This window comes from Hydractinia symbiolongicarpus, chromosome 3 (genome assembly GCF_029227915.1).
Source record: "Hydractinia symbiolongicarpus strain clone_291-10 chromosome 3, HSymV2.1, whole genome shotgun sequence".
NCBI lineage: Eukaryota > Metazoa > Cnidaria > Hydrozoa > Anthoathecata > Hydractiniidae > Hydractinia > Hydractinia symbiolongicarpus.
The window spans coordinates 18,858,443-18,868,850 of NC_079877.1; the positions used below are offsets into that span (position 1 = coordinate 18,858,443).

The 10,408-nt window shown below is 34.4% G+C and overlaps 2 protein-coding genes across 4 annotated transcripts in view; both read left to right on the forward strand.

Moving 5' to 3' along the window:
* The first annotated feature begins 1,870 nt into the window (after window positions 1–1,870).
* LOC130636112 (dedicator of cytokinesis protein 9-like) overlaps window positions 1,871–10,408 on the forward strand; it is a 90,553-nt gene continuing 82,015 nt past the window's right edge. For all 3 annotated transcript variants that reach the window (XM_057445729.1, XM_057445731.1, XM_057445730.1), the window contains exons 1-3: window positions 1,871–2,082; window positions 2,149–2,265; window positions 8,152–8,241. In XM_057445729.1, the coding sequence (XP_057301712.1) occupies window positions 1,945–2,082; window positions 2,149–2,265; window positions 8,152–8,241 (345 nt within the window). In that variant the 5' untranslated portion in view covers window positions 1,871–1,944. The remainder of the gene's footprint in view (window positions 2,083–2,148; window positions 2,266–8,151; window positions 8,242–10,408) is intronic.
* Window positions 2,273–4,348, forward strand: LOC130636116 (uncharacterized). Its single transcript, XM_057445735.1, has 3 exons — window positions 2,273–2,971; window positions 3,079–3,228; window positions 3,309–4,348. The coding sequence occupies exons 1-3, from the start codon at window positions 2,793–2,795 to the stop codon at window positions 3,766–3,768; spliced, it is 789 nt and encodes a 262-aa protein (XP_057301718.1). The 5' UTR covers window positions 2,273–2,792; the 3' UTR covers window positions 3,769–4,348.

A 10,408-nucleotide genomic window follows, 5' to 3' on the forward strand; every position in this document is an offset into this window, starting at 1 on the left:
AAATATGTTGGTTCTAACAATTTTAGACAAAAAACTAAGAACCAAAAGTTTAGCCAAATCAGCAAAAGAACATTGGTATAGACATATATTCTTTTTAGCAGAAGAGCCTGGACTTTTTTTATAAATAAAAGAATAAATGCAACCTCCATAATGTGTTTTTTGCAACCTTGTCCATAGTATTTATTTTGAAAAATATAGTGAAAATGGAAGGTTATGTAGAGCTATCACTATTTTTCACTTTTAGGTCATTCACACCTCTAAAAAGCTCCCTAACTAAAGCATAAAACATAATTTAGTGGCTCAGATTTTCTAGGTAAATAAAGAGGGTGCCGATAAGCCGCAAACGCCCGCATATATTTGGGCGAGTTCGGGCGACTTTTCGAATTAAATTGACGGTTGTCGGCCGAAACCGCCCGCACTTTCCCGAACACGCCCGAACTCGCCCGGAACATTCCCGAAATGCAACACCTTGTAACATAAACATGGCGGACGACAGTTAAAAGAATGCGTTTGAAGAGAAAGGAGTTAATAAAGTTTATATATAAGTTATTTATCAAGTAAATCTTATCACAAATCATAAAAAACGGTTCTTTTAAGAACTTCGCTATCACATAGTTCATTTTAATTTTTATACTTTTTTAAATAATTCTTCGAGAGTCATTTGTGGTGAATCTTTTTTTTTCGGGCATTGTTCGGGACTATGCGGGTTTTTTCGGGCAAATACCTGACCTTTTTCAAAAAGCCGAACTCGCCCGAAAACGCCCGCACTTTTTACGGCGTATGCGGCTTATCGGCACCCTCGTGCTAAATATACCAAACTAGGTGCCATATTTTTTAGTCAAAAGACTGTGAGCATATATAAGATGCACATGTAAAGTTTTTCATATATATATATAATCATGCCCTGTTGGTCTAATGGCTATGACACTCATGCAAATGAGAGATCCAGGTTCAAATCCTGGACAGGGCTAGGAAAAACATAATTATCTTGCACTTACAACAACCAGGTAAATGTTTCGCCTTTTTCGTGGACTTCTCTAATTATTTCTATATCTTGACTTTTTAATGCTGTTGTCATTGGAACCAAGTTAACTTTTAATCTCAGATTTATTAAAAATTGATAGTTTTTTTGGCGTTATGACCGATTGTTTAAATATTTGTATTGGCACATAATTCTGCTAACATGATTCACTGTATATATATTGACCGGATATAAATTTGAGAGCTTTGTTTGAGCTACTGAATTTGAAATATTTGCATCTCAATATTTTCTATACTCCTGGATTAATATGATACATATCTTAGATATATCGAGTATACGAATCTTTGAGTTGTAGGGGGATTCTCTATTAAGGTGCCTGCCCCTGCCTTGCCGTTCCCTTGCCTTGCCTAACCCTGCCTTGCTTATTCCTCTTCCTGTTTCCTTGCCTGCCTTTGCCTACCCTTCCTATGCCTTTTCTGGTGCCTGGCTTCTATGCCCTTGCCTGTGCCTCTATGCCTTGCCTACCCCTGCTTTGCTGATTCCTCTTCCTGTTTCCTTGCCTGCCTTTGCTGTGCCCTTTCCTTGCCGTGCTTTGCCTTGGCAACCTCTCCGCAACACTTTCTATATTGATTTGTTTCAAGTTGCTGAATTCAATTCGTAAATTTAAAATTTCAGAAGTATTTTCAGAAAAATGCAACTAATCAGACTCTCCGAAAAGAAATTCAAATTTGAGAATTCGAATTATTCAAATGGTCAAATCGATCGACAGAAGAAATCCTACTTTTGCAACCAGTTTTCTATAGGCTATGGTTTAACCGGAATCCAACCTCTTCGCAGGATATTCCCGCATCGTGTGCACTAAGTGTTTAAGTTGTTTAGCAGACAACTTGGTATATGCGCTGAAACGGTTAGGAAGTAGTCTTAGAGGAAAATAACCAGGGGAGCGAAGATCGAAATTAATTATGTCTACTGGAGATAAAAAATTAAAAAATGCGTCTAAGAAACAAGATTGCACAGATCATCAGCACATGAACAGTGTTGTGATAGTCAAGGAGGATAGTACCAACGAACCTCAAAAGAATCTTCGAAAACCTTTGAAGGTAAGCAATCACTATTTACTAAGTGTTGTGAATGTTTTGTTTTTATTTGCAATGCCATGTTTTAAGGAACTTACTACTGGTGTGCAACCTATTGATTATGAAGAAGAACTTATTAACAAAAGAAATGATATTAAACGAGATGCTTCAAACAGCTTGTTATTGTTTCCGCAAGATAATATAATGGTAAGCAAATAAAAATTATAGCTAAATACATACCTGCACAGGGGTGGATACAGGATTTTTTCTCCTTAAGCGAAATATTGAGCAGAGCAAAACATACGCATATCTTTTGCGAAGCGAAACATGCGCGTGTACTGCTACAGCTGGGGATGTCAGTCAGGGAAATCATGAGATTGAGGGATCCCTCAATTGAGGCATCCAAATTTTCCGAATTTAAGATCCCTCAATTAAGGGGTCCCTCAGTTGCACGATACGCGAGCACCAATTGTTTCTGGCAAGCTAGGCAACAAACTTGGTATACTAATCTACATTCTTTAATTATGTGCCAACGAGGTTTATCGTAAATGTCAAACGTGATGTAAACACATGAAGGCTATGTTTCAAAGGAGCATTACATGTTTCAGTAATGTGTGAAAGCAAAAATAATTTTTTGCACTGGTTTTGAGGCAGGAGTGTAACTATCTAGATTTTTTTTTTTAAAATAACTGACAAATGGTAGCTGTAAAGACAGAGATCAAGCCGGGAAATTTATGCATTTGTGCAGCTGTTTACTTCATGAATCTTGGTCAGATGGTCAGTTATTTACAGTGAAACACGTAGTAACGTCGAAGGCGTACAGCAAATCTGTCATAAAAGAAATGAAAGAAAAAAATATTTTCCCGAAATTTGAAATTAACCTATGTACAGCATGTTATAATCATTTTAGGAGGTTGGTTTACCTTTCTTTAAAAAATCCTTTTTTGCATTGCCCTTTACACACTAGTGGTTTAGATGTTTATCAGATAAAAAAAAATCCCGTGCAATGTTTACATTTAGACGTGATACCACTCTAGATGAAGACGGAAACTCTCTATCAGATTGTTGTGTTGAATCTTTGTCAACTTCAACTATGGAAGAATCCATGCCAGAAGTAGTTGAAGCCTCATCTTTCCGTAATAACGATCCTGTAGATGGCTTTTGTGACAGGTGAGCAATCATTTTCTTTCAAAAAGTGGCATGCTTACAATATCAACAATTGAACTATTTGAAGAACTGTTCAATTATAGGGTGAACAACGATCTTTCTGATTTGATCAATCATTTAAAGACAATGAATGAGGAACATTTAAGTCATGTAAATAGCAGTAAACTGGAAGAATTGTTGGAGGTTTTAGGTTCAAAGTTTGTAAGAAAGAACGTTGCCAAAGATATTAAAGAAATTAGATTTAAGTACAAAGATCCCAGTTACTTGATGAACTTAGGTTCACAGTCTTTTCTACTGGAACGGGACGAATTTATCTCATCTTTCATTTGTTCAATTGCTAGTATCAAAATAGAAGATCAGACAAACAAAACCTTTTTGTATTGCTTAGCTGTGACTGTGGAAATGATATACTTTCTGCAGAATCAAAATGTAATATTGCCACACTGTTTTATGATGAACTTGGTACAAGCTTTCGTCTCTGGGTCTAAAATTGTCTCAGTGGTAAATGGTAAAGCAGCTCCCGGTGCCAGTTACACTACATAAAAGGGATGGATTGCAGCTAGAGGAGCCAAAAAAATTGAAACTCCTTCCAAAGTAGATTTGATCACATATTTTGATAGTATGGGGAAATACATTGTGAAAGACTACAGAGTGTTATCATCCGAGCGCAAAACTGCAAACGTGATAACAGCCATGCTAAATTTTATTTTGAAAGATACTTTTTTACAAAATAAGGAAAGTTTAATGTCTGGCAAACTACGAGCTGTATACAGCACTTCTGAACTGCAATCACGCATGAAAGCCATCATTGATAAAGCCAACGTAACATTCAGAACTTTGAGAGTAAGGTTCATTGAGAAAATTTTGAAAAAAGTTTCTTCCGAGAATGACGATGTTGAAAAGAAAGTTTTATGACTATCAGCTGCCAGAAGAAAATGTACCAACTCCCTATGCGGAAAAGAGTCTAGTCAATGAAGAGGAAATGTGATGTATGTTCCTCCAAAGTTATCAAGGAAGTGAAAGAAAATGTTCGATTTACTACTTAAGGTTTACCAGTAACATAAAGAAAGCAGACATTAGATGAGAATGTTACTACTAACAAAGTAAGGTTACAGATGGGGAAACCAGTGAGTTTGCTTTAAATGAGCTCAAACAGCAACTTATTGACACTGATAGGCGTTGGGTTATCCTTGGAAGTGACGGACCTCCTCATTGTTACACAAATCGCCTTATAGATAGCAACAAAGATGATTACCATTGGCTAACCACTGTCCCAGGACTTGATCATTTGCACATGAACCAGATGAAGTGCGTGTTTAAAATTCTTGATCAAATACTGCTAGATGCATTGGGGAAAGATGTTCTAGGATTTAAGACACCAAAAGCTTACAATTATTTTCAAAGTTCCAAGGACAATTATTTTCAAAGTTCCAAGGACACCCATAAATCTTACCAAGCCTTGCTCATATTATTGGAGGGAACAGCGAGTTAGATGTGTCGCTTGTTCCTAACAGATTCAGCTAGCAAAGAGCCTAAAAATGCTCAAGGGTTTTTGAATTGGGCCAGTAATATAAGTAACGAAACTTTTGCATTCGTGTATCAAATGATCTTCAACTTCGTCTTAGCTGTTTACGTCCAAAAAATTGGAGTTGCATAAATAATTGGAACGTTATTGATGCTGGTCGGATGAAATTCCTGCCTCTCTTTTATGCTTTCAACCACCCGATTTATCAAGAGGTGGAATACCATGATTTGTCGCATAGAGCAATGTATCCAGATTGCATCACAGATTTGCTGAAGACCCAAAGCTGCTATAATACGTCAGATCTGGACATGAATCACCAACGTGGAGACTTTTGTCTCAAAAATAAAATTAAAAGGCACAAGGCAGTTGCACCTAAAGAAAGGATATCTCATGAAATGTGGCATACAATTTCTTGTGGATTAGATCAAGTTGAGTTGCTACACAACAGAGCAGCGGAGATGCTGGAAATCTTAGAAGAAAACAGTTACAGAGATGTAGATCTCTATAATGAAATCATAGCTTGGCATGCTGTGCTTCCTTTGTCAAACATGTTGGAGGAAAAAGAACCAGAATTGATAAGAAACATTTATGGTGAACCTTTGTCACTGGATCTTGACGACATATCATTGATTGACACCGCTAAAATGAATAGATTTTGGGAACTAGTTGCTGATGGCCATCCTATTAACACAGTATCAACTCAGTACCCCAAAATTAAAGTATTAGACGTGATTAAAGATGATGAGGACTCAGCTGAAGACAATGACAATTATTTATAACAGATCCTTTATTTTTAAATAACATAAATAGAATAAAACTATTAATAAAATAAAAAAAAAGTTTAAAAGTTTTTTACAGTGTTTTTTAATACGACATCACCCTTTATATGCAAGTACTGCTACTACCCCTTACAATGGAACATTCGCACAAAAGCGTAGATAGTTGAAAACTTTATTGTTTCAACTGCCAGAAATTCAGAATGACCTGGCAGTTGTGAATGTTTAAGAGGAGGGTCCTGCTCTATAACTGAAGCCATAATGAATGGAAAGTAGTCAAGAAGTGCTCTTGCCTAGTTTACCAGATTGAACGGAACCGGATGGAAGCTTATAGGTGTATGACTGTATATTAAACAGGAAGAAATGTTAAAGGGGCACTCCAGTGAAAAAAAAAATATCTAAAAAAAATGTTATTTTGATAATATACATACATAATACAAATACATACAAATAAATATGTCAAAATAAACTTTTTACAATTGTTAAAAATCATTATTTATACCTTAATCGGGTCTATAAACATCTTCAATTTTAAATAAATTTACAAGGTCACGTAAAGTCGAGAGGACTAAATAAGCTACGTCTCATCGTGCAGAAAGTCCGTAAGCTCCAGCAGTACACCTTCTAAAAGTTTCTTTACTTACTGTTTACATTGTTCGTTGATAAGACGTCTTGTAATAATGACGAAGATTATAACTTAGAAAACTTAGAATCAGATAATTCTCTTCATGAGAAAGACTTACAAAGCTACAGCCATAATACAACTTCGAACCTCTTGTGTCTAACAAGGGAGAAATTTATAATAATGCAAAGTGACGAGGTGTCTGTTACTGACTCAAAGCAACGTTCTTGGCAAAACATTTTCTTTTTTAAAAAATAAAAAATATATTTAATCGCTTTTTTTTTACATTCTTTTTGTCAAAAAACTTTATCATTTGCTTTAGTAAAAAATCTTTCTTACTTTACAAACCAATTTATTTTTATTTTACAGCTTAGCAATATATTTCCTCCGCACATGCTTTTTTGTGCACAAAAACAAACAAATTTTTTGTAACGTTGAAATTTTCTCCGTGATGGATGCGTGATCGAAAGATCGAATAATGTTCTTGTCGTGATAAGCTGGTAAAACAAGGGTATGAATATTGTATAAATAAAAATCATTCTTATGATCATGATAGGTCATAAATGCGTTGCAGAAGCTACTGATTTATAAGTGGTTGTTTTGACAAAGCTGTTTTTAGAAACTGCATTATCAGCATAACATGCAGCCTTAAACAGTAACAAAGATTGAAGAAAATGGACACATTTACCTGCTGGCAGGTCCTTCCATCAAAGAAGCTTCTTTTTTGAAAAACAAAGAATAGAAACTTGAGCGCTACGAAAGATACATGTGTAGCTAACTAGATAACTTTTTTGTGGGTGTTTGTATTGGAAATTGGTATAATGTTTTCTATTTAATTTAATATAAAAATGTACAAAACGTTATTTGGTTGTGTTCTGTGGATACAAGTACAAATAATGAAATAAGAAGAAATGAGAAACTTTGATCGCGTTCACTAGCTAAAATAGCATTTTTACGAAGTGGTAATATTTTAATATGGAAATTTATTTCCTGGAGATCTCATTTAAAAGAACTATCTGTGAAGTGCGACAAACAAATAAAAAAAAACTTTGATCGCTTGGTAGGTCACCTGCATGACGTATTTTGTTTAGCCATTTTTGTCTGAGTTCTTTTTTTTAACCGACGGGATTCTGTGAAAACTGACTTTTACACTTCTCTGATCAATTGATACGCAGAGCAACTAACCATTTTTTTAAGATTTAAACGTAAATCACATACAAGAAGCGATTTAGATGTAAGCTATAGGTCTTAACATGAACGTTCTCTGCGCTCACTTAAATTTTCTGCATGATGTGATGTCATTATTTATAAACGGGTCCAGTCCTTAATGAAATCGCGCCTGTCTGTTTTTTTATGAGGAAAAAATTGAATATGCGAAGGCTAGTATAACAATTTTAAATAAGGAAAACAAGTGAAGTAAGTTTTTTTTGATTTCTTCTGATTTTCTGAGTACGTATAAAACAAAAAAGAAAAAAGTGATTTTTACTGGAGTTCCCCTTTAAGTCGGTACCCTAACACTTGGCAAAATCATTCAGACTCAGCAAAGCACTCAGAAGGAGAGATAACAACAATTTCTAGGTAGTTCTTTTAACTAAGTCAGGAGTTAATGAATTAGCTAGGATGGTCAAGTTGGCTATGAACACACTCACAGGGCTATTCAGTGATCCTGTCATGTAAAGAAATGGAAGTGTCCGACCATGAAGGAAATGTGGTGGACATTGTCTGACCAAAACTGTCTGAAAACATTATTTAGAGGGCTGAGAATATACCTAGGCACACAATAATGTAATGTAAAAAATATCCAAATGGAAGTAACGTGTCAGACGAAATGACAGGTCAAAATTGTGATTTTTGTCAGACAATTTTGCGTCGGGGTAGGTAAACAATGTCTGATGTCTGACTCCTATTTGGAGGCCTGTACTTGTAAAAATCCTGAAACACCAAAAATCAATTGGCATTTGTATGAATTATAAAAATTGTACATAATATCTTATATACTTTAGTTTTATAAGCAAGGAAGGGAGTTGAGAACTGAATATTCAACAGTTCCACCTCAAGCTTTCAAAGATGCAAATAACTTGTTTGTCAAAGAGGTATATACTTTTATACTTATATAAATTTTAAAAATTTGTTTTTTCTGTGTGGGTAACAGGTATAGTAATATTTTTTTCTTTTGAATTTGGTAGACGTAATGTCCAGTGAATTCTCTATAAGGTTGCCACTCTGGAAACCAGATATATATCTTAGACAGGAAATTATTTTTACAAAATTGGAAACACAAAGTAGCATTTTCAGGATTTTGTAGGAAGATTTTATTTATAGTACATTTGTAGCAAAAAGGAAACATTAAGCAATGATGGAGAAAAGCTACCTTGGAATAGTTATTATCAGAGGTTTCATAACACTAAGTTTGATGAAGTTGAGGATAATTTGTGTAATGATTATACAGTAGAGGGGGCAGCTATGCAAATCAAGACGAAATGGGTAGTGGAGGAAACTGAAGATTGACAAGAGTGTATACTTGAGTCAGCTTATCACAAGTCTTGCCAATCAGATTTTTTTGACTGAGTAATGGTGAAGGGTAATGGTGATGTCCTAGAAAAAGGTAGCTATAAAGGGTTAGATTTGGTTTGGCAAGTACCAAAGCTATAAAAGAGTAATTTCTAAATTAATTAGAGAAAGCATTGATACAAAAAAGATGCAATTTTTTTGGCACTGCAGATGCATTATTTTCACTTCAACATCTTCAGTAAAGGAGGAAAAAAAAATTATTTTGCATTTGTGGATTTGAAGAAGCTCTTGACGGAGTGCCACATATAGACTTATTCGGTGGGCTATGATAAGATTAGGTGAGAGTGGCTAGTAAAGTCTATGTACATTCATTCAGTGAGGAATCTATTGTAAATAACAGGCTGTCCATGAGAGTTGAGTTTTTGTAAGCGAATGAGTAGATTCTCATAGCTGTGTTGATAGAAGAATGTGAAAAATTTAAGAAGTTGAGAAAAGGGCTAGAAATGAAAGGGTAAAGAGTGAATGCAGCAACATTTATATGTTGGGCAGTGAAGGGTGTGCCAAGAAAACTTTTACTTTCAGGATGTGGTTTATTTTGCTTGAAAAAAAGTTCAGAGAGTTAATTCCTTTGTTTACTAGAAATCTTGTCAATTGAGAATAAATTTGACGTTGTATGGAGCCTGTATACAAAGTGTTATTAGAATAAGAACGATTGAGTTTACCACAAAGAACAATTCTTGCATACAATAAACTGACAATATAAAATATACTATGCATTACCCTACTATCAAAATATCACTTCAATATTGATGTCATACTGGAAAAATGTAGTGCTTATTAAGCACCTCCCTGCTCTTTTTATCTCCAAGTCCTTTTGGCATAAAATTTTTCACAGTCACTCATCATTTCGTCATCATTGTCATTTGACATGAAAATGGAGATGTCAGTATATATTCTGTTTTCTTTGTGTTCACACTTTTTATTATGTTAATACTAGGAAACATGACATATAAGGCCTAAAACAAAATCAATTTGACATTTTAGCTCTATTTGGAGGCTTTTTCTGACTGTATGAAGTTCACAGCATTGACTGTCATAAAGTTTTCAATTTAATACTTAAATATTAAAGAACATAGGTGGGACTTATATGTAGAAGAAATGACAACAGGTGCCAGGGTCATACACCAAAATAATGCAATTTCTGAACACTGTCATACACCAGTAAAGTGTTTTTAATTTACCTCTATTTTATAAAATCAAACATGGGTGATTCTTTTCGCTATTGGTGATGTCCTCTGATGTGGTTATCCACCCTCCTCCCATTATTTTAAAATGTCTCAAAACATATGACCCTCCTTCCCTACTCTTTAGGGACTTTTTAAGCTAATAAAAACACAGTTCCTTGCAGCACAACATTTTGCTGCATGACTTTTGCATTTTTTTTGTTGACAATAAATTAAAAGTATACTTTGTTTTATTTTTGTATACAATAAAAAGAAACAGGTGATTCCAGAATAATAATGAAAAATGCTCATTTCAGCACAGAGCAACGCAAAATGCTGCAGTAAGTGTGGATTCTATTCAAACTTGCTGCAGAGTCATGCAGCAAACTGGAAGTCATTTTACATCATTTAGCCTCTAACTTTTGTATAACTTTTATATATATATATATATATATATATATATATATATATATATATATATATATATATATATATATATATATATATATATATATATATATATATA